This window comes from Dermacentor variabilis, chromosome 4, assembly GCF_050947875.1.
Source record: "Dermacentor variabilis isolate Ectoservices chromosome 4, ASM5094787v1, whole genome shotgun sequence".
Taxonomy (NCBI): Eukaryota; Metazoa; Arthropoda; class Arachnida; order Ixodida; family Ixodidae; genus Dermacentor; species Dermacentor variabilis.
This window is the reverse complement of record NC_134571.1, coordinates 53,317,016-53,341,668: the sequence shown is the minus strand read 5'-3', so window position 1 is coordinate 53,341,668 and position 24,653 is coordinate 53,317,016. Positions and strand designations below refer to the sequence as shown.

Sequence of the window (24,653 nt, the reverse complement as noted above, 5' to 3'; positions counted from 1 at the left end):
GAGGGCGTCTGCCGAAAGGCGAGAATCGTAGACTGGGACAGATTCCGGAAAAATAGAGAGCAAGACAAGAAGGAGGGCCCGATCGAAGACATCAGCGAATGGGGCAGAGTACTACTCGCGGACGTAGAGAAAGCCACCGATGAGATTGAATGGACGGACTGGCGACAAGAACCACCCAAAGAAGAGGCAGACAGATCCCGCGGAGCCGTAGACGACGGCGCTCCCCAACCGTCCAGAGTGGACAGCCGGCTGGCACATCTTGTTGCGGCCAAGAAATCCATGCAACGGAGAGCGAGTAGGCAAAAACTCAATAGGAAGATACGCAAGAAGATCGCCGAAATCAACCGGGAGATCGAGACGCATTGCGCCCGCCTGTGCGAGGAAGAATGGCAGGAGCTGTGCATGGCAGGAGCTGACACCAGTGGAGGAGTGACGGCGACAGCGGCTGCCACCCCGTCTGGCGCGGACGCTGTCGTTACCAATACAACACAAATCGCGGCGGACGGAGCTGGGGATCACGCGGTCGCCAACTGCGATGTCAAGGAGTTTCCGGCAACGTACAGAGAGGTGCTTGGTCACTATAGGAAAGAACGAAGAAAATATCCACAACCCCACGGGCGCCTAGACAGGTCCCAGGCGGTCGACCTGAGACGGTTGCAGACGGGCACTTTCACCAACCCCTACCCCCTGCACCGCCTGGGCTGCCCGTGGTGCGAGCACGAACGGGTCGATATGGCCCATGTGCTTTGGGAATGCCAACGCCACGTGGAACAAGGACAAAGAGGAAGGGGGAATACAACACCAGAACCCTCTGAAGCGGGGCGCCTCGCTGAGAGATGGCAAACCGCCCTCCTCAGCGAAGCACCCGAAGACCAGGAGTGGGCCGTCCAGCGGGCTAGGGCCGTTGCCGAAGATCTCGAAAGATCTCAAATCTCATGTTTCATATAAACACGGTCCCGATAATTTGCCATAGAAATGTCATTGGTCGTATGGCGTAATCAGAGATTTGCTTTATTGTGTGGAATAATTAGTTCCGATGTGTTTCGTTGAGAAGTGCGTTAGAGGACGTCAAAGGAGCGCATCATAAGACAGTGAATACAATATACTCTCTACACATGGTCGAAGGACACCATACGGGCCCATACGATAGGCTTGCGCTATTTGGGCTGCATGCCTCTAAAAAGCCAACTCTCATATGCCCACGAGGATATTATAACGTAATACAAACAATTGACCCCTGATGAGCTTGCTATATATTAGAAGGTGAACGTATAGGTTAATATCTAAATTGTATAATGTACGGGTTGCACTTACTTGGAGCGGCACGGATCTCCGACTTCATTGGACACGTATAGCTCTTGCCCAGTTGTGTTAGCATTCGCTTTTCTCAGAGCATTTATTGACTACGCGTAATTGAATGCAGCCAGAACATATTCTGCTGATTGGCAACGCAACAGCGCGGTTCATGCAGGCCGCGGGGCATGGTCTTCGTCACAATGCTTGTGGTCGTCGCTGCGCTGCGACGCCGCGACCGACCTCGACCTGTCGAAATTGCTCGACTCCGGCAGGAAGGATAGCTCGGAGCCGGTGTCCTCGAATGAATAGAAAGGCGACATCAGCGGAGTCGGGGTGTCGCGCCTACCGCTGCCGTCGCCTGGTGGGAACGCCCCTTCCGCGCCAGCGTCCTTGGCGGCACCAGGGCGAGCCAGCGCAGGGGCCAGCTGGCCAGAGCCGCCGAACCTCATCGTCCTGCAGGCTGTGCCGCCCGCGACTTTCGCACCTTCGATGCCGGGGCTCGCCGGCGGCGCCTGCAGACGCGAGCCCGACAAGGAGTGGCAGAGGCTAGAGCGGCGCCTCGCCTTGCGCCACTGCGAAGGCGCCTCCGGCTCGGACCCCGCCGTCGCGTCGGTGACGTCGTACGTTAACGACTCTGGTGGCGGCTCCAGGTGCACAACGGTGGTAAGCGAGTCGTCGAACGAGACGGCCCGTGTCGCCCTTGCAGGGCTCGGAACATATCCCGGCGCAATGGGCTCCAGAGCGGCGGTCACTCGGGGCGGCGGCTGCAAGATGGCGTTGTAGATGGACTCGAAGCTGGGTTCGTCCAGGGCCGTGGCCAGCAGAAGCTGCCGACTCCTGTGGTTGGTCCTGATCGCCCCTCTGCGTTGCGGCGCGGCAGTGCCGAAGGCTTGTTGCCCCGGACGTACGCTCCGGATCACGCCACCTGGAAGACGTATGGCCACGGCGCAATCGGGCAGAAAGACGACGTGTTGCGAAGGCAGCGGCGCGGTGAAACGAACCATTGGCTCCGTCGCCCTGGCCGCTGCTGCTTCCGCGGCCCCTCTTCTCGCACCCGCAATTTCTTGCTCCAGCCGGCGCTTGTGGTCGGTGGCCTTGGCTGCCGATTTGGTGAGGCTCGGACGCTGGGGCTTCCGGAGAGCGTCCGAGCCTTTACTTCCTGCCACCGTTGCAGCAAGAAATGGCTCTCGCGAAATCCCGACTGCAGCTGCTGTCAGACGCGTCTCCTCGGACATCGGCTCATTGGCACGGGATTTGTGGTTCATGATCAAATCCGGCGCCTGCTTGTCCTCGGGCTGAGCTTCCAGCACTACACCTTGGCGCTCTGCTCCGCCCTCAGCAGGCGTAGCCGCGGCCGAGGAAAGTGCTGTCAGCGAGGGGGCGTCGGCAGTGTTAGAAATGTCGACCACAATAAAATTCCTGAGGCCAACCTCCGGGTGCTGCAGCAAGATCAAGTCACTTAGCCTGAGCGGCTGCTCGAAGTAGTTATCGTCAGACGCCAGCGTGTCGGCGTCCCTTCCAGAGGAAAAGGTGCTCCGCCGGAGCAACAGCTCCAGTGTGGACTCGCAGCTTTCCCGAATCAGCTCACCAGACATGCTCATGCTGTGCGGAGCATCGCGGGCCACTGGTGAAGCCGTCGTATCGGGCTGCACATGGTCCTCGATCTTGAAGAGCACGCACTGCGTCTCGTCAAAGGTGGTCGCCGACTTGGCCATGGGACGGCGCCCCGCGTGCTGATGCAGGTAGTGCTTGTTGCCCAGCATTACAACCTTCTTGACGTCCTCCGTCCATGGACGGTCCGTAGACACGCGGTGACCGACGTCGCGTCTCCTAGTCTTCCTGAGATGAGGCCAGCCAGAACGACCCGCTGGCTCCGTCAGTAGCTGAGCATGAGCGCCGCACTCCGTCAACGATGACGCGGGTTGCCGCGAGCTCTCCGTCTGCGCTGCCGACGAGGACGTCAGTCGGGGTAGCGGCATGCCTAGCACGATGCCGCCGTCACCCGTCTCGTGAGTCACCGCCGCCGCACCATGCTGCAGTCTTGGAAGGTCGGCCAGATCGGTTAGGCGGTGCACAGCGTTGCAGCTCGAGTTGGAGGAGATGAACGAAAGCGACATGGACTCGGACGGTGGCACCGAGCCCTCGTCCGAGTCGCAGAAGGTGAGCAGCGCCCTAGGAGCCACCTTGGACGCCTCGTCGCTCTCGATTGAAGTCGACGTCGTCACTGCCTTGGACGAAACCGGGATCTTGCCGACTGGCGGGGCTGCAGTGGATGCGACGCGTCCCGATGTCTCGGCTACGTCTCCGCTGGAAACGGCTCTACTGGAGTCCGTTTCTGAGGTTCCTTTTGACGAACTCTCGATGGCTGCTTCATCGAGCTTCTCATCATTCATGGTCGACTGGGTCGAGCTTTGCGGAGCGCTGCTTGGAGACGACTTGTCCAGCCCTTTTTGAGAGCCCTGAACGCCAGCTGAGATAAAAAAAAGAACACGAAGTTACAAATAACATTTTCAACCCCTTAAATTAAGCGACGAAAACGCGAATACTTTGTCATAGGCGAACAATTAAACAGCCGACAAATTGAAGGAGCGAAGTGTTTTTCCATCATGCAGTCGCAGTTTCTATGCGATTTCTAGACCACACGTGGATCGGTGGCCTGGTCCAGGCTGACTTCAGACTCGAGCACCTATTGTGAATTTCTATATTATATATATATATATATATATATATATATATATATATATATATATATATATATATATACAGTTGACTTCAACTTACTTGTCGCGTCATCTTTGAACGTGCTGGTTATCTCGCTCTCCATGCTGGCGAGAACTTCCGCAAATGGTCTCTCGGCAAAGTGCACTGGAGGCTGAAGCTGCTTCGCCATGTATTCCTGGTACGGCTTTTGCGCTGAAAGCGATGGTGTAGTCTCTGACGGAGTGGACGACACCGAGGGCTTCTTTCGGAGCACGCTTTGGATACCACCGCCATCCGAGAACGTCATCGAAATGTCCCTCGCTCCGCTGGTATTTCCGACCAGTTCGGTCAGCCCTAAAGATGCCCCACTCTTGGGCGGTCTTTGTGCAGCGTAAGCGGCCCCTATAGGGACCCAGCCGCGATAGTCTTGAGGCACGCTGACTGGTATCGGCTTTGGTGTTCTCCCGCCTATCCTGTCAGTGCCGTACTTTGCATCGTCAGCGCTGCTCTCTATGACTGTAGTCTGCAGCGACGACTGCTGTGCAGGCGTGATCTCTTCTTGTGACTTCATTTTACTGATCGTGCTTTCTGTGGTCTGGTTCAGAGAAGGCCGGTCAGCCTCTAAGGGTGTATTTTGCTTCATGTTACCAATATTTTTACCAGACACTGCCTCTATCAGCTCTGGTGCCTCCGGCTGTGCTGTCTTGCGCACAAATTCCTCCATGCTAAGCAGTTTGTGCTGAGTGGTCGGTTCCAGCGAAAGTTTCGCCGTGCTGACGTCAGGCTGAACTGGCAAACCCGATTTCTGAGTTACTGACTGCTGATTAACTTTGCCGAAGATGACTTCAGCGAAATGTTGAAGGGAGCTTCCCACAGAACTCTCTTCGGTGGGTTCTGTGGCCCTGCAGCCCTTTTTCATCGCATCGTAGGCGCCGCGAGAACGTTTCGCCCTGTCCCGCTTGCGCTTGAGCGGCCGCTGGGGAACGCTGTTCGCGCTGTCTTCGGCTGACGAAGTACGCTCTAAGTATTCGTGTTTTCTTATCAGCCCAGAAAGTAGGCGAGCCAATTCGCCGACCTCTTCGATATTGAGGTGGTCACTTTGCTTCTGCTGCAATTTTCCCGCGCCAGCATCGACAAGCTCGTCTTTCAGCCTTTCTTTTTCACTAGGTGTCTTATAGTCAGCGATTTCCGGTGAGCTCATACAAGCATTCGTACCCTTGGGAACAGGCAGCGCGGGACGCTTGTTGATGTTGCTGTTTTCTGAAAGTTGTATTGCAGCATCCAACTCGGTCACCGTGCTAGCAGTGTTCGGTTCTCTACACTGCATTTGCCCTTCGTTTCCCTTTTTCTCGAAATTCGTACCGGCAGCGGCAACTGTGAGTGGAACCCGACTTTGCCGAGTCACGTTGACCTCGGCCTTATCGGCTTGTGCAACGGGTGGAAGCAAGATTGTTTTCGTCTTGTTCGGCTCTGCTCTGCCCTCACTGCCGGAACTTCTCAAAACAGGTGGCGAGGATGCGCGCCTCCTCTTCGCGTTGTGCGCACCCGCGTTCAACGAGCTTCTGTCCGGCATTGTGCTGAAATGGTCTTTCTTATCGGCCAACTGCAATGGAGGCTGGCTTTTTTCAGTGCGACGTTCCCGGCCCAACTGCGAGGTATTGTCAGTGGCCGCAACCTTTTCTATCGCCTTCTCCGGTCCTTCATCCCGGTGCTCTCTGTCCGCAATCTGCTTTTTTGCTGGTTTGGTTGACACGGTGAACCCGTGAACAGGAACACTGGTGCCGAATGTCACTCCTGGGTGAATGAATGGCTCATTAAAGCGTCGTACGTTAAGAAAGTGCTCACCCGACTCAATATTCTACAGCTGAATAGATGTGCGTATGCCTGTCAGCGATAACCATACTGCGACTTGTCTTAGGTATATTTACAAAATGCGGTATGCATTTAGGCGGGGGAAACAATTTTGCGTGCATTTGAGGACTTCTTTCACGCTCGGAAAAACACATTTATGCAGCACGTATTGAGCAATAGAAAGCTGCATCGGGAGTTTTTCGTGTCGCTCTACAATGTTCTCATTGACACTTTTCATCTAATTATAATATTCCAGAAGTTGATTAACTAATCAATACTAATTCCCAAATCGCCAATGAGCATGACAAACGTGTGTCGACGACGCTGTGCCGACGATATGAAATGATGAAAACAGACAGAATTACATCGGTGGAACGGCAAAGGAGATATGTGTGATAGGAGTTTGGACTGTTTGAATGCCGCGGCCGAATGCGCGTGATTGCTGTGGGGCGGCGACGGACGAAGAGGAAGAGGGAGGGCCGGTGTCTGGGCAGAGGCGGCAGCCACGCGAACTGCCTGAGCTGCCTGGGCTGGCCTTCCGAACGAGCCTAGCAGTTCGTCTACCCAAGGCCAGTGTTCCTGGGTGTGCTGGCAGAACAGGCCGGGCTGTCCTTGGGCTTCAACCGGCCTGCTCCACTACTGGGCGAGCATCCGACGCCGATATGCTCCGGTGCAGCTAAGCCTTCCGAACGGTCTACCCTGTGCCGGGCAGACGTCCCGACCCAGCTGTCACACGAGTGGCTCGTCGTGTGCCGGGCATCCGCCCCGGCCTCCAGCCCCTGCGCCACTCGCTGCTCCAGATTCATCTTTGCGCCTCTTCGTGCCGTGAGTGTGTGATACCGACGCGCTATCGGACGCCTTCTTACATTGACGCTGAGCGTGACTATACCTAAGCGACAGACACTCATTAAGGGAACTGTGTGTGTGCTATCGTGTACGTTATCCTAGTCCCGTCCCCGTGTCATTAAAGCCTATCTGTGTTCATTGTGCCATCCCTGTGTGTTTGAGGCCTGGGCCCACATCTTCCTATCACATATGGCAACGACGGCTTGACAACAACGAGAGGATTCTCAAACGATGACGACAGTATAACGAGGACAGCGTGACGACGCCCGCGGCATGAAGACAATGAGTTGACGGCGACAGTATGATGACAACCAGATGATAAAGGTGCAACGACAACGATGGCACAACCACGACGGAATGATTACGATGGTACGAGAACAGTGGCGTAGCAATGGGGGACGGGGGCCCGAGGGCCCCGGGTGCGAGGGGCAAGTGGCGAGGGGGGGGGTGTCACATACGTCTGAAGACACTCCTATTTCCACCGGCTTGATTGGGAGCAAATGGCAAAGAATGATCCGGTATCCAGTAGCCCGAGCTCATGTACCCGGTGCATTGCGCCGCAGAATTGTCGGCGGCAGCTCTATCAACAACCCACGAAATATTTGCACGCATGTGCGGGCTAAAAAATTTATTTCGCAAAATGGTCGCTAAACTAATGGCCTTAGCGCAAAGTTTCATGTGGGGTGCGCTCGTGCCGTGTGTTCATGCTGGGAGCAGGCGTCGCTAAACAGACGTTGAGGCTCTTAGGTCCCTCTTCCGTTCAGAACGCGCAGCGAAGACGAACAAAGACAGCACCAAGAGGGCGTTCAACGAGCGCGCCCGGCGCTCGCGTTTACGGCGAAGCCTTCATTCAGAGCGACGTTGCATAAGTGCGGCCGTCAAAGGTCGCGAAAAGGATTCTCGGGATCGGCTTCAGACTCGGTGTGGCCGAAGAGTTTGGCGACGTATGACTCGACAGGCTGTATGACTGGATAGGCTGCCTCTCTGTTGCGAGTGCAGAGCAATAGTAATGCAAGCTTTCGCTGGAACAGGCTTCATCGCTGCCTTTTTTTTTATGGTGACACCAACAATCGACGCGAAGTGTGCTCTATTCTGTTCCCAATCTTGTGGTGGTACAACAGTTCGGATACTCACGTTTGTCCGTATAGAAGCAAATAAAAACAAAGCTTTATTGATCAGAATGAAGAGAACTCTTAAATGTCATAGCAATGGCGCCCGCGCAGCAAGGAGGCAGGTGGCGTTTTCCGTTTTTCTAATAGGGTGGGGTGCGCCATAGTCCCTACGACGATTCTTGTGAAGTTGTTGTTGGCCGAGTTATGAATGTCGGGCTTCAATTTTCCAAATGCATTATTGCCGCTAAAATTAGTAATTAAAACTTCATAAAGATATATTGTGTTACTTGCGACGTGAGCCATATTTTCCACGAAGCCGCATTTCTATTGGCTGCCAAGCCTTACAGTCTGACAGAAGATCACAAGTTATCACAAGGCGCTTATCACAAGTTATCAGTACAGCACCCTGTGTTATTTGGTGCTGAAAAAACAGCGTGTATATCTGCTGCATTCGCGATCTCTGGGAAAGAAAGCGAAGTAGAGGGAGACCCGGGGGACATGCGCAATATCCAAGGCGGCTGTACTGGTGCTGAAACCCGGAAATTATCGATATCCTCGCCTTCCTCGACTACACCCAGGGGGGGGGGGGGGGGGGAGGCGACAGAAGACCTACGGGCCCCGGGTGCCAGACGACCTAGCTACGCCACTGTGCGAGAATCATAACGAAATCCGGCACTGAATGACCAAGGCAGCATCCCGATCATAAGCGGGACGACAATGGTATGACGACGACTGTGTTAGATAGATAGATAGATAGATAGATAGATAGATAGATAGATAGATAGATAGATAGATAGATAGATAGATAGATAGATAGATAGATAGATAGATAGATAGATAGATAGATAGATAGATAGATAGATAGATTCAAAAATGCCTGAAGTAGGCGAAGAGTGCTATAGCATAAGATGTCTTGACTTTGTGCCCGGTTCCTCCGCTCCTTTACCCCCTACGCAACAAAGGGCTGTGGGACGATGCCCTCCGCGACGGACCTCCCGAGGTCCTCCGAGCTGTGATACAACGGACTCGAAACATCGCCGGAATCATCTTAGGGACCCTGGACTGAGGGTTCCTCCCACACTGCTCTCGCCATTCAAATATTATTAATAAAGATGTTTTACTCTCTCTCTCCGCCTCCAGCAGACATGCGGCCGTGCGCGCTAGCCCTACGCCATTCTGTTAGGTCCGCTTTCATGTCGGTCTTAGCAAATCCACCAAAGCCAACCTCTTCGTATCCACAAGAACCGCGCTTTCAGTCATGACAAATATCTCACCAGTAGTCGGCGGTTCGGCGTCCCGCAGCGCCTTGGCGACCGTCTCCACCTTCTGTGGACCAGCTTCTGCTGGAGTGCCTTGAGAGGCGTCGCACTGAACGGCACCAGCCGCGACAGGTATTGGTTCGGCGGACACCGAACGCGTCACCGGCGTCAATCCGCAGAGGTCGTCGCTGAACCGAGCCCTGAGACTGAGGCGGCGCTTGAGGTCCTTCATGAATGAATCGTCCGTGGACTCCGACGGAGGAAGCTCTCGCCTCCGCAGCGAAACTATGGGCGGAGGGCTTGGGGCAGTTCCGAGGGATCTGCGAAGCCACAGCACAGCAGGATACGTCCGAGAGCCTTCGGCCCTTCCTTGTGCTGTCATAGTATGCATATCTCTTCCAAAAGTTTGTCTACGCGCTGAAGTATGCGCAGTGTCGGTTGGGAAACCTGATGCGCCGCGAATGGCATTAACAAAGCAAAGTAACTTCTGCGCTTCGCTATCCTCCAGTGCATATATGACTAAGCTGAACTTTGATGAAAGTATGGGGCTTCCGGTTCAAAAAAGACACTGGCTACGCAGTCTTCATGCATCTCTATATCTAAGTTAACATCATGATCCCTTGCGTGGCAGTGTGAAGAAGCTATAGAGCTTCCTTTTTTTGTGTGTGTACCTCAGGATCGAGTAGGTTTAGCGTATACCTACCTTTGTTTGTGCGTTTCGATGGTCACCACGACCTGCTGCTTGTCGAGGACCCTCTGCATCTGCTCGTCCTTCGGTCGAAGCATGTGCATTGGGGATGAGCTGCTGCAGTCGGGTTCATCGTAGCCGAGCTCGACACCTAAAAATTAATTCTGGTGTGTTAATGCATTGCTCGCAGGCACACACTGACCAATAGATTTCGGATCATTGTAGCATTTTCCAGGGTACAGGCGCTGCGCTGCAGAAGCATAAAGCTCGATTTACACTTAGAAATTACTGTCGGATTCCTGAGATTATTGTGAGAATTTTTCTCTGCTATGTTGTTCTTTTTTTATAACAACTCCTTCAATTCTTTTTCATAAGTAGCTGCCCACACGCATGCGACTTTAGATTAAATTAGGTTAGTGTTAGGTTAGACACACACACATACACAAATACAGTGTGTTTTTCTTTAGCTGCACCAAATTTGTAAAATTGCAAAATATGTATATTTTGCAATTTTACAAATTTGGTGCAGTTATGCAATGGTGCAATGTTATGTTTACCGTGCGAATGTACAAATTTGTGGCCTCCATGTACAGAGCAATTCCCGCAATTACGTGTGTAATTAGCGAAGTTACGGTAACTAACTTACTAATTATCAACAATATGTGGCTACAGCAAATGAGCACTTTGGGGCCCGTCGTCGACCTATCCCAACGATCAAATTTTCAATAGTGCATTTCATGTGGGAGCTACGCGAACAATTAGTTCGCGTAGCTTGGTCAGCTCCTTGAATCCGATACTGGCTGGAGAAAGAGCGTCTGTGTCTTCCATGTCGCCCCCCCCCCCCCGCCTTTCGTACCGTCTCCGAGGTCAACGCTGGTCCGGCCCGCGAGCACCTTGCGTTATCTCCTTGCTGTCTACATGTTCTACATAGTTGATCGTGTCAACGCGTGGACCGGGCAACAATCACTGCAGGGCGTAGCGAGATGCCGCTACCAGCACTGTTACCTTAGTGTTATTGTATTTGGCTAGCCATATACCGGTTCACCATGCTGCCCTACCTGCTGGCGCTCCGATATTCCGTAAACGTGAACGGTACATGGCAAACCAGGTGTGCGTATGATTGCCGAATTACGTCTCCTTGAGCTGCGAGTTGTCGATTAATTCGGCCTCTCTCTGCGATTTCCTAGACACCTGGTTAACTCAGATGGTATAGCAACCACACCGAAAGGCGCTGACGCTGTGCCTGCACAAAGGTGAATTTTACAGCGCTACTCTTAAGCGCCCGTTCCCTGCGTTGAGCGTCGGCGGCGTGACCGAGCGAACGAGCAGAGCAAAGGATGAAAGAGCGAACGCGGAACCGCAGTGGTGGATGAAAGGCGAAGAGAGCCCGAGGAGGAAAGCGGAGGAGGAGGCTACAGTGTGAGCATGAGGCGAAAAGGGGAGGAGGAGGGTATGGCGAAAGCGTGAGAACAGCAGCAGTGCCGTTCTGCGGCGACGATGGCTACGAGATGGCGCCAGAGTAGCATGCGTCGTCTGTTCACCGATGGCATGGCACGAGCTCGTCCAAATGTACTAATATGAAAGCAAGACGCAGCATTAATGGAGGTCTGTTTGCGACGGCTGCTGTGAATCGCGCCCACGCGTACCCCACGGGCTGTCTCCCGATTAGCTAGGTAGTCACGCCACACTTCGCACCGTTTTCAATGTGCCGCACGAGACAGATTGTCTGCGCCAGCCAGTATATCGCGAAATGGAAACACGTATAGGTCGGCGCTCACATTTCGCATTAGGGAGTATCGTAAACGTCGGTGAATTGTTTTTCAGCTTTAGTTCTTTCTGGGGAGAACCCGTATAGGTTTCCTTATTAGCTTCGTGATAATCTCTGTTGGATCAGAATTTTTTTTTCATACCGTAATAGTATACGAAAAGGTAAACATTTCAGCGTCCCAGAACGCCATATATGTGCGAAACGCCGCGTAAAAGCAAAGGCCTACCTGGCTTTCGCTCCGCCAGGATGGGCAGGTGTCGTCCCTTGCATGCCCGATACAGCGGCGTGGCACGTGAATCTCTTTCCGGCTTGTCTGCAACGGAGCTGCTGCTGGAGTGCAGTTGTTCGCCACCCTCGGAGGAGGAACTCTCCGCCTCTTGTACCGTCGGCAAACCCGCCGTCTGCAACCACCCAGCAAACGAGTGCGCACAGGTGCTACGTTCTACGAAGTCTGGCCACCCAGAAGATGTGACTAAGTATCGTAAAAAAAGTCGCAGCTTCGCCCAAAAGCCGAAGCATCGATTGCGATAGCAAATCAGTGGACAGCTATACGAAGTAAGGGTAGTAGATTTATCGGCCGTATAATCTTGTAAACGTGGGATACTAACTAAATTAGCAATCATGGTATATCGCGCGCCCACTAGCAAACGTGAACACATCTCACTTGATGACCGCGGAAACTCGCTGTCAGAACGTGGAGTGAGGAAGCGCGGCAGCAGCAGCGAGCGAATTGACCTTCGTGCTACGTTCTGCATAAGCGCGTATTAAGTCGGGAAAAAACGGTCTCTTTGGACAGTCTATGGATATGCCTCACTCAATAGCTACAATTCGCAGATTGAAATGTGCCGTGAAATATTTCAATAAGAAGTAAATTAGTATAATTATGGTTATTATTCAATTACGAATTTCCATTTCTCATAGAAGCAATGATCGCCTTCATCGAGTAAGTTAACTCAAGGTTTAGAAATGCGTTGTCTGCCACAGGCAAGTCTTTTTTTATTATTATTATTTGGCGTAGCAAAGGAAAAGACACTGTTAGGAATGGCCGTACGGGGTGACAACGTGCCCGCTATTTCAGCCCGCTGCACGTGTTCCAATCCAACCGGACGGGGCGCACTTCAGAGAACTGCGAATAACCGGCAGCCACGTGGCGCAGGGTCAGCTCAGGAATGTGCTACCGGGCGTGCCACCCGGGACGCAGCAGAGTTCTACGAAGCCCCTCTGACGTGGGCTCCGGACCTTTACACCTGTGTGTGTGTGCGGTACTGAAACCTGCGCAACACGTGTATGCGAGCCCGCCTCCTCCAAAAGGGCGGGTCATCTTCAATGACGTCGAACTATGACGTCGAGCGGAGAGGATATAAGCAGCGATTGTCGGCTGCTAGTGCGTGCTCGTCGTCGGGAGCTGAGTGCTCGTTGTCGTGCTCGAAATGTATTAATGAGCTGTGTGCTCGTCTGCTGTTTGCTGCATGCGTCGTCTTGCGTGCTCCATATGGGAGTCACGCTAGACTGTCGATATATGTCTGGTCTAAAATGTAAATAATGCAAATAAATCCTGTTCACCGAGTTCCTCTCTACGACCTTCGATTCCTTCAAATGGTGGCAGCGGCGAGATCGTCCGACGACTCCTACATCTGGTTGACAGCGGTGGGATCGTCCGACAACTCTTACAACACCCTCTATAACACGGTGACAGGCGGTGGAGTTACGGCTTGCATAAGCTATACCTATACCTGGCGCTGCCATACAAGAAAAGCTCAGATCCAAACAAGCGCAACCGGTCGCCCTGGCGCGTGTGCGCGCGAAACGCACCTTTCGACCCTTGGCAGCCTGCTGACTGATGTAACGGGGCGGATGACGAGGTGGCACCAACGAGTGCTCCCGCAAGTACGAGCCACGATGGACGACGCGGGCCTGTCGCCTCGATTCGCCGTGTTCCTCGCTGCCTTCATCGTCCCCCGTCGAGTACTCCCCCTCGCTGTCGAGGTCCGGCCAGGGCCTTTCTTTGGTCAGAATGCAAGCCGTCGAAGACGTGGCCGAAGCGTCTGCGTCGCGCTTCCGTCTGCGCTTCGAGCGGCGGCTGCCGCTACTGGTGCTGGCGCTGCTGCTGGAACCGGCACGCTCGCGCACCATCCTGCAGGCGTCGCGAACTCGTGTGCGTTCGGTTTTGCACCTTCGGAGTAGCAGCTAAAGGTTTAGAGAGGGCAAGCACGTGTCCCGCCATCGTGGAATCACATGCCTGTCAACCCTATTACTTCGCAGCATATAGACCACCCTTTGTAAATAGATTTGGTTTACGCGTTGTCGAGACAACAGGCGTGTTAGATACTTGAAGGCATCGAATAACGTACCCTTCTACTGACTGCAAGAAAGACACGCTTATTTTTCTTGGCAACATTAAATATTAAACACTTCGCAGTCCACTCTCGCAGTTTTCGTATGCTCCCGTCGTTCGAGCCAGTTTAATCGCCGAGTATACAGCGTGTGCACGTGAAGTATACGCAACTAAATGAAGCAACGGGGCAGAGCTCCCTTGTGACGAAACATCACAGAAAGTGGTCGGGAAGCTCCGATATATATCTTTGTTCATAACGCCGTGTACTGTACTATACCATATATACGCAGGCAGATGAAGTTTGCGCACGTGGAACGTAAAACACAAAACCACTTAGCTTAGCCCGCAGAGTTGCCAAGCATAGCTTGACAACTCTGAGGTGTACGATTGGAGTGTAGCATGAAGCCCAGGTGCTATATGTGAACTAAAGACCTTGAACAAGATCCAGGTTTGCCAGACTTCGGTCTCTTACGATGGCCCACAATAACTGCGAAACGCGAAACTCGTGGCAACGTAAAAGAGCTTGTTTATATATAGCTACACCATGCATCGAACCTCTCGCTCAAGGGCACACGCACACCGTGGTTGTGCTGTGCAGCGGAATTATATACATGATTGCGGGTTTCATTTCTTCTAAAGTAAACTGCAAATGCAAGCTACCTAAACTACTCATCAGCGAGCACGCGAGTAAGCATCAGTAAGCTTCAACAAACTGATTGTTTGGAGGATCTGAGTAGTGAACTCTCTGTGGAAGTCTGAAACATGCTGAATTTCATGCTTACTTTTGATACGCGTAGCCAGCAACAAGGAGCAGCAATGCCAAGGCCAGCATCATGCTAAGGGCGATGGTGAAGATGTCACCTCCTTGATTTGAAGCTGTAACGATATGTGCCCAGTTGCAGTGCAATACTCAAAACACCTCAAAGTGTAATTCAACGGCAGAAACGGCGCCAGCAAGCATACGCTCGTAAGTAAATCTTTAAATGACACGTAATGACCCCGAAAGGAAACGCGATCACTTTCCTCGCGCATGCCGTGCCGGACTGTGGCTTGCGGGTCGTTGACTATATATGGTGGATAATACTATTCAGATTACGTCATACTGGACTCAGAACTTTCGAGTAAATTTGTAACCACGGTACGCCATAAAACAAGCTCGCGCCGCGAACACCCCGGAAGGACACTCACGCAACAGGCAGTGCCTCGCTGCTGTCAACTGGAATGGGTGCGAGCAGCTGCAGAAGGAGTTGATGCACTGCACGTTAGGGTTGTCGAAGCTGCACTCCTGGTTGCTGACGCACGCTTCGTTGAGGTTTTTGGCTGCAACGTTCAAGCGCGCGCATAAAGGCCATTGAGCTCCTGCTTGCGTAGTTGCGTGACAAAGCAAAGGGAGGAAGATTCTTTTTTTCCGGGTTTATTTTCAAACCACAAGAAACGTGACTAGTACTGTAAGCGAAACAATGACATTTGTCTTCGGTACCGCGAAGGCGCAGATTAAGTCATTTACAACGAACGAATTAACTGCATTTGAGACGAAAATCTTGCAACCTATAACTTTCCGCATAAGAAGTGTCACTCAATTCAATCAATGCAATAAGACGCTGCCGCAGGCTGGCACCCCAATTTCCTAAATAGCGGCACGTTGGGATTTGGGGGATTTGTAGAATCGAAGTCGAGCTCCCTATTTTTCACTCTTCTGGGAAAGGATCGTCATAAGAACCGTATAAGTGGGCTTAAAATCACTGTTAACTCGCTTTCGAGTCGATTTGCGACTATACGGCAGGAAATGTTTTAGTATATAGACTCGCATTAAGGACCCGTATTTTCTGTATAGACCGGCATGTATAGACCCAAGACCCGTATTCTCACCTCGGACACACTTCTGGATGCCACCCTCATTGATGTAGACGGGTGCCGATGAAGCGCAGGCGCACTTTGGCGGGCGGGTCTTGTTGCTGCGAACGAGCAGACACGTTTTCTCAGCCAGAAACTGGACTTCACCGTAAGTAATAAATGATGCACTATCCTCGGGTAGCTTCCTCGTAACTTGAATATTAGCACGCAGGACAATAATCATATATACTATAGATAGAAAGCTCTGCACAGTAAATTGAGAGAAAACACGCCATCGTCACCATGCAAAAGTGAAGCGACCTGCCAGAATGAATAACATTGGCGCATTCACGAACCTTAGTAAGGTGTTGGGCTGCTAAGCACGAGGTCGCGTGATCGAATCCCGGCCACGGCGGCCGCATTTCGATGGGGTTGAGGGGGGGCGAAATGCGAGAACACCCGGGTACTTAGATTTAAGTGCCCAATTTAGGTGCACAATAAGGACCCCAGGGGGTCCAAACTTCCGGAGTCCCCCACAATGGCGTCCCTTATAAACAGATGGTGGTTTTGCAACATAAAACACCATAATTTAAACTTTTTAACCGCAGTGGCTTTGCCGTTCTTGTATGGCTACAATAATAACCTTCCGGGGTCCAGTAAGAGGTAGTATGACGGCTGCGATATTGACTTTTGCCCAGTAGGAATAAAAACACATCAGCAGTGATCCAGAAGTCATAGACCCCGTTATGAAAAATCTTAAATATTAAATTCTGAAAAATTTGAAATTCCTTGCACCCTTAGCAATTGTGCTTAAATAAAAGCCTGCGTCCTTGTTGAAGCCACTCAGAGGCAACAAAGGCGGTTGCCTCATTCGTCGAGATATAGCAACAGAGGGCCACTGGCGTAGTCAGGAATTCCTTTCGGCTAGGGGGAAGGTGGGAGGGCACGTGCTCGGTATGCATGCCCCCGCCCAGGTGGTGTTACGCCCGTGAAAGGGGTGCACTGAACGCACCTGATGCAGGCGAGACCGAGAAGTGCGTTGCACTGTCTTTCGTGCGAGCAATCCTGCCCGAAGCCGAGGGGCAGTGCCGTCCCTGGTGTCCCGTTGGAGACGTTGGTGGTGCTCAATGGTGTAGCAACCAATGTCGCCGCAGTAAGGCCTATTCGGTGAACGACAACAAAACAAAAGAGGCATCAACAAATATGTTTCAATTAATTATATTGCAGTGGCTTTATATCATATGGATACTCGTATCTCTGCGTCACTGTTCCCGTAGATGCGCGATCGATTCTTGACCACAGCCACATCATTAAAGAGGGCGGAAAGGGAAAAAAGTTAATAAAGGCCAACGCTAGGGTGCCTAACTTGCGGTGTACGTTGTGACGTCACGGGGTCAACGCTAATCCGTAGTCCTCCAAGCGCCTCTCATAGCCATGGTAGAGAATCTATAAAACAATAAGTTCTTCCAAGAATGCCCCATGGCTCACTTGAAAAAGATCCCTGTATCCCATGGTGATTCCACCATGGTGATTACTGCATTGCAACTGTACATTAACTGTCAGTATGGACATCTACAATGACCAAATGGAGTGCAGTAACGGCGCGCAGCATCTGCACGCAAGGTCCTTTGCTGCCAGAGGCGCTTTTCGTGAGAATAACCTGGGATTGATTGCTTTAAGAATCCTGGCAGCGAGCGGCAAGCAGACCGCTGGTAAACTGGCCACCGCAGTATCGCAACCTCCTGACATGTTTTCCCATACCTTCTACCGGTTAGGCTATCGACCATGTATTCAAGCTCCTGGAACTTAGGCGATGTTATATTGAGTCGATGTGCGCTACAGAAAGCTAGCCTACTAACGCGAACGTTTAGTGTTTGTTGGATGAGGTAGAGCCAACCTGAACCACTCGATTGTAGCCAGAGGAGGTGTAATCATGTACAGGGAAACAGCGCGAAAAGACGGAAGGACAAGAAGAGTAACCCTAGAATTACTTCAGAATCATCTTTAGTTTGGCTTGAAGATTATCCTTTAACAGTATGCACTGCAGAATTTGCTGCACCATCATAGGAAGTCCATGACCAACGCACGATGGCGTGCACCAACCCCGCATTTTCTTTAAATCGTCTACGCTGCAAGTTTACTGGCCAGTTCCCTTGTCAAGCTCAGGGAGCATGGTCAGGGCACACACGTGTGGATTCGGGTCCTTTTCATGGGTACCTAAACGTAGCTTGTTTCCAAGTAGAGGCGCACTGGAGTGATAACTATATACGAGTCCTGCTCTGGCGCCCGAGTAGTGAGCAGACGACGCTCCGACTATACAAGCTTAGGAAGATGCACACGTTCGAACAATCGCGCCACTGAATGGCTGACGCCAGTTTATATCCATTCATCCTATAGCATTCCATTGGCGCTTCAGTGGACGGAGTGCAGCAGTCTAATAAACAGACAAAAGATTCCCAAAATTAAGCGTTGATCATACCTGGATCAGAGCTCTTGCTACTGCTGGGAACGTCAGTGTGATCGGGCTTGTTGTGGACGATCCTGAAGTGATCTCTGGCACTGGTAAAAAAAAAAGTTTAGGAGTTTTTTAGACTGGCTGCATAAAAATGCGCGTGCACGCACAACGCGAGACATGCACGTGCGCGTTCAGCAGAGAACCTTGAAGTACTCGATGACTAAAGGTAGGGTCTGTAACATTCGGAGCCAGGGCCGCAGGAATTGTATTGGACTGGCAGGCGGGTTGTAGTATCACTAAATTACTAACTTATTTTCGCCATTTTGTCGCCTGCTCTGTATTGGATATTATGCATATCACCAAAAGTAATTTGCAATTTAGCCTGTAGTACCATTATTTTCTCTTTAGTTAAAACTATTATGCTAATTTCGTCCACGCTTCATACGGTGCCGATAAACACGCCCCTCGAAGCACAGGCATGCGCTTTCACTTTCTACGGTGATATCACGAGCATAGCAGGTCTATGGTTCATCATGGCGCTCTAGAAGACGCCCGAATCGCGTTCATCGCCTTTTGAAAAGCATCCATGGTTTTCAATAGGCGATTCAGTCTACCTACTAGATGACTTCACTGCACGAGACGCGTTTGAGAAGTACATAACTAGGGATACAGGACAAGTGAGACTCACTCCATGGCTTCCATTTGGCCGACCACTAGCTGCAGGAATGCGCAGAAGACCGCACCAGTCGAGAAAAGAAGCGACCGTCGGGGCGTCATGCTCGGTCCCGCGCTGACGGTGTCTGGAAGCTTTCTGGAAGCGCGACGCACCGGACTCCAAGAGCTTATCCTGCGAGATGATCGCGGAACCGTGACCTCAGATGGCGGCTGAACGAGGCGATCTGTCACGCGGCGCGCTCTGCGTGTGCACTTATGGCTTTCTTTGTCTTCACTTCTCACTCAGAATTTTTTTTTTTACTTTCTTCTTTCACTTTTGCCGTCTGTCAAGCGAGGCGCATGCTGATATCTTTACTGTACTTTTTAGTTTTCATTCGTTATGCGTTATTAAATATTCGTTATTATTAGTTTAACTATGTTTTATCCATCCTGCAAGGGGCTGCCACGTACCAGCGACATGCGAGTCGGAATAAATGTCGCCGAATGCGAAACTTATTCGGACTTTGGGGTCATTGGATGACAACAACAGGTCATTTGACATGCTTCTCAGGCACGAACAAAGGAATTAATAATTCGTTATACCACATGATGCCCTTATAGCTCAGTTTATTGATTATTAATCGAATTTGGATGCGTATGTTTAGGTACTCACTTCTGCTGTGTACTGGAGCTTTGTGTGCTTATACATGTCTCATGCTTAAGTGTTTTACGCTAGGACGTGCATACAGCTGTTATCGCGCGCTGTCCGCCCACACTTTCCTTATTTTGTTTATTATAAGGGTATTGCATATGACTGATCATATCATAATCACTGCATGATATCATCACTATTACCGACACTTAAAATTTCACCTTCAGACCTAATTGGGCTATAGATTAGAGCCCCGGTGCAGAGCTATAAACACCTTCAGACCCCGGTGATTATCAGGCTGCTTGTACTGCACCCGTCTTTTCATATAGTATACTGCGGCAGTACGCGAACACATTGAATAGGCATGGCTGAGTGACTTTGTGACCTCCTAGACTGTATTTATGAAGTTGTCAAGTTTCTTTCCTTGCTTATTTTTCTTGTAAGTGAAGGTGTATGTTGTGTTGTTGTGCAGTTTGTTTCGGTTTCGTTGTTACGTCATACATGACGTCATAGTTGCAACAAAAAGGCTGGTGCTGTCAAGGAACCAGAGAGACGTGATCGCAGACAATTGTAGTCGTGGTTGTTCTCCTGGAGCGGAGGGCCCCCGCGTGTGGCTCGATGTGTGTGGCCACCTGACCTAGCTACCCCACGATACAACACCAAGTTCCCTGCGAAACATGCACGACGTACATCAAGGAAGTGCTGAAGCCCTGGACCCTCAGATTACAGAAGAGGACAAAGGTGGTCATCTTTTAAAAGTGATCTTTTAAAAGTGAGCAATGTTGCTACGATTGCCTTAGTGTACACAGGAGCGAGTGTCTCCGTGATCAGCCTGGATTTCAAAACCCGACTAGGCCGTAAAGTGATGTTTCGCTGGGATAACGCTAATGCATGTCGTGCTGTGATTGGAGAGTTGCTCCGACCTATTGGAGTGTGCACCGCGAACGTTTATTTCTACGATAACGTGTATCAAGCCGAATTTGCAGTGCTTGCTCAGTCCACTCGCAACGTCATTCTTGGCATCGATTTCCTACAACAGTGTGCCACTGCTGACTGTGGTACTGGCGAGTTTTTCCTATCTCTTCCTTCGTCCTTTAGCTGTTACTCTCATCTTTCAAAAAAGATATATATACTGCTGATAATAAAAAGTAACTTTTATTCCACAAGGGATAATTTTTTGAGCCCTATTGTTCCACCGCCGCCAGACGAAAAACTGCAAAGGAATGACTCCTTTACAGTAAAGCACAGAAGCTTGCTCTTGTCCTCCTTGCTTTTCTTCTTGCTCTTGACCTCCTTGCTCGCCTTGCTGACCGGTGTCCATCTCGTGATCATCCACCACATCGTCGATGTCCATGTCGAGCTTATCTTCCGTCAAGCTTCTGCAAAATCAGGTATTGTAACAGTCAATTCATGGAAATACACGAACGAGCACACACAAATAATTGCGTACCTAAAAGGTGAAAGTGAACGTTGATTGTCAGAAATACGTGAGAAAAAGAAGGCCGCAGTTAGAATATTTTGGAATCACATAAAATTATTAGGCGGGAGATCGACAACAATACAACAACATATCCTAGACGAAGATGAAAACAGACTGGAAGGAGAAGCGACAATAAATTACATCCAAAAAGTAACAGCCGAATCTTTCCAAGGCAATGACGAGGCTGTATTTGAAGAAAAAAAGAGCATGAAAGAGACCCAAGTGGAAAAGGAGCTGGTGCTGACAAATTTAAACTGGAAGAAAGCGGAAGAGAAAATTCCTAAATGCACAGCCACAGGGCTAGACGAGGTTCCCGTTAGGCTAATAAATGAACTAGGAACAAAAAGTAAGGAAGCTCTGGAGAAAGCAGTGGAAAAAACTTTAAAAGATAGACGAATACCAGACAGTTGGCGACAAATTAGAATGAATTTAATTTATAAAGGTAAGGGGGAGAAAGACAGAATTCACTCGTATAGACCGTTGACCATTACACCGATAATATACAGGCTAGCAATGCAGGCAATCAAATTAAAACTTCAGGCATGGGCAGAGAATAATGACATCTTGGGCGAGCTTCAGAATGGCTTCAGAATAGGTAGGCGTTTGGATGATAACTTGCTTGTTCTTACTCAGTGTATTGAAATATCAAAAGCAGAAAGCAGACCGTTGTATGTGGCCTTTTTAGACATTACAGGAATCTACGATAACGTAGACCGCAGCATTTTGTGGGATATTCTGGAAGGGGAAGGCTTAGGTAATGATTGTCTACAGCTTTTTAGAAAGATTTACCTAGAAAATACCGTTTGTGCTGAATCGGAAGGGATGAGGAACGAGGAGAAAGTTCATATCAACAAGGGACTGAGACAGGGGTGCCCTTTCTCCCCGCTGCTGTTTATGATGTACATGGTGAGGATGGAGATGGCGCTAGAAGGAAGTAATATCGGGTTTAATCTCTCATACAAACAGACGGGTACAGTAATAGAGCAGCAATTCCCAGGTTTATGTTATGCGGGCGACATTGTGTTGCTAGCTAACAAGCAAAGTGATTTGCAATGTCTGGCTAATATCTGTGGACAGGAAGGCAACAATTTAGGTTTGAAATTTATTGTTAGAAAATCAGGTGTTATGGTATTCAATGAAAACAGTGAACAGACAGTGGAAATACAGGGCCAAGAAATACCTCGGGTAACAGAATATATATACCTTGGAATATGGATAAACGAAGGCAATGAATATATGGAAACACAAGAAAAAACCATAACAGTAAAGGGGAAGAGAAATGCAGCCATAATGAAGCACAGAGCGCTATGGGGATGCCATGGGTACGAGGTCCTCCGAGGTATGTGGAAAGGTGTAATGGTTCCAGGACTTACTTTTGGAAATGCGGTTGTTTGCCTTAAATCAGGGGTACAATCAGGACTCGACAGGAACCAAAGGTCAGTGGATCGCCTCGCATTGGGCGCTCACGGGAAGACTACAAATGAAGCTGTGCAGGCTGATATAGGCTGGACTAGTTTTGAAGTGAGGGAAGCTCGCAGTAAAATTGAGTATGAAGAACGGCTGAGGAATATGGAAGAAAGTAAATGGGCTGGGAGAGTGCTCAGGTATCTGTACAGGAAAAACATTGATCCACAGTGGAGGAAAAGAACTAGGAAGCTAACCAGCAAGTATGCAGCCTGTAGGGTGGGCAACACAGCAACAAAGAAGGTCAAGCGGAAAGTCAGAGAGTCTGAAATAATCTCATGGGTGGCGGCAATGGAAAAGAAACCTGCCATGAGCAACTACTTAAGAGGAAAAAACGAAATCGGGAAAGAAACCATTTATGATAAGTCACAGGGAAGGTCTTTGCTTTTCAAAGCGAGATCGGGATGCCTTAGAACACGCACCTATAAAGCGAGATATAAGAAGGAAGAAGAAAAATGTGATTGCTGCGGTAAAGCTAGGGAAACGACGGAGCATGTTTTATTACAAAGTGAAGACGTCTAGCCAGCGGTCGATTTAGGCACCACTGGCCTCTTTGAGGCACTTGGGTTCAGCGAGAGCAGTGGAAAAGTAAACATGTCCGCAATAGGCATTAGTAAGAGGCGATTGGAGGATTGGTGGAAGAAAAGTAGGGAAATGACAAAAAACGGAAACGTACAAAAGCACAGTTCGCAATAGGGGATCGGAAAATTTGGGTGTGGGAGTTCATAGCATTTTATTTTTATTGTTTAACCTAGGTAGGACATTAGGGAGAATAATAGCAAGAGCTTGGTGGCGCAGCCCACCGCCCCGTTCCAAAGGGGACGCTCATAACATCCATCCACCCATTGATCCATCCATCCAGAGGAGTTTTTTTTTTTTTTTTAGAGCAAAATTCAATATGGCCGTTTTCCGCCGGTGGCGTGCGCTGGTACGCGCCGTGCTCGCCCTGCTGCCTGTGCGGCATGCCTCGTTGCCTAGGCTGCCGCGTAGCTGGTGCGTTCTAATTGCCAGGAGACCAAAGAGTCTCTACTGAGGCCCACACAAACAAGCCACAAGTGAGTGAACAGGACGTGCGACTTTATTGGCAGAAGAAAAGCAGTGCACCTTTTCGTACAATAGCAGAAATAAAATTTGCATCTCGGGATGCGCTGAGAAGCTCACTTACGTCGTCGCACATGGCGGTCTGGCAACGAGCGACAATCAGCAGCGCAAGCAAATTGGACAGTGCGCCACCTATTTGCATCGACAGTCGCCGTACGGTGTGTGTAAATTGGGAGTCATTATCGCTGTGTCGCTGTACCGTCGGGCCACTTTGCGTGGTCCTAACGGCCGCCGAGAACCCTTGTGGCACTGCCCCCTGCCGTGCCACGTCGGAGAAAGAAGGCCCCGCAAATGAGAGGCGTTTTCGACCTTCTTTGAAGGTAATATTTTCTTTTACTTTGGGCGTGATAATTTCTTTTTCTTTCTTCCATATAAGGGAAAAGAGCGAGAATATGCTGAGCGTTCACCGTCACAATTTGCACAGTGGGGAGGATCATTGCAGTAGGCTGCTCACGTGATGCGCACTTTGCACAGGTGGTACAGCCCCTCCAGCTCTGAGAGCCGTGACCGAATCTTTGGCACCCAAAACAGCGTCGAGGGTTTGGAATGTAGGGGTCTCACATTTATTTTCATGTAGCCGGTTTCGATGTGTTCAGGGAGTGTGCTCGTACAAAAGGTAAGTATGAGGTATTTTTTTTTTCACCAAACGTTTGCTGACGCAGTCGCCCCTGCAGGGAAGCCGCTCTACCTTGCAAACACTGAAAGCCAGAAACACGAAGAAAAGTTTAATGCTACGTAGCACACAGTGCAAATGTTAATGCAAGACACGCCAATGCCGCATCAGCTATTGCAGGAGAGAAACTGCACATGTCAACGTACACTATAAAATACTGCTACACATATGTTATGCTACTAGACAGTGACTGGTATTAAGTATGAGCAAAGAACTGGTTGACCTTTAATGTTTGGATGAGGAAGAGGAATGATCTTTAACAACAATGTAGAATGAAAAAGCTTGCATTCTTTGAAAAAAATATATATACTTGGCACAAATGGTATTTGACAAGGCCAGGAAGCTCATTAAGGAAGAGTAAACTGACGGACCTCTTTTGGCCAGCGTCGTCTGTGCTTGTTCAGAGGTTGCAGGTACATCTGAAGACACAGAATTTTTGTTGTTGAGGTACCTGGCTGACTCGGCCAATATCCGTGCTGGTGGCAT

The 24,653-nt window shown here is 50.3% G+C and overlaps 1 protein-coding gene and 1 long non-coding RNA gene across 2 annotated transcripts in view; one reads left to right on the top strand and one right to left on the bottom strand.

The window, feature by feature from the left end:
* LOC142579166 (uncharacterized) overlaps window positions 1–24,653 on the top strand; it is a 131,250-nt gene that overhangs the window by 47,540 nt on the left and 59,057 nt on the right. The window lies entirely within an intron of this gene.
* On the bottom strand, window positions 1,269–18,989 carry LOC142577644 (uncharacterized). Its single transcript, XM_075687120.1, has 12 exons — window positions 18,832–18,989; window positions 18,168–18,247; window positions 16,701–16,848; window positions 15,725–15,810; window positions 15,044–15,175; window positions 14,638–14,731; window positions 13,333–13,654; window positions 11,747–11,921; window positions 9,768–9,903; window positions 9,080–9,384; window positions 4,078–5,790; window positions 1,269–3,766 (listed from the first exon to the last, which is right to left on the bottom strand). Exons 1-12 carry the CDS (start codon window positions 18,918–18,920, stop codon window positions 1,464–1,466), a joined length of 5,583 nt encoding a protein of 1,860 aa, XP_075543235.1. The 5' UTR covers window positions 18,921–18,989; the 3' UTR covers window positions 1,269–1,463.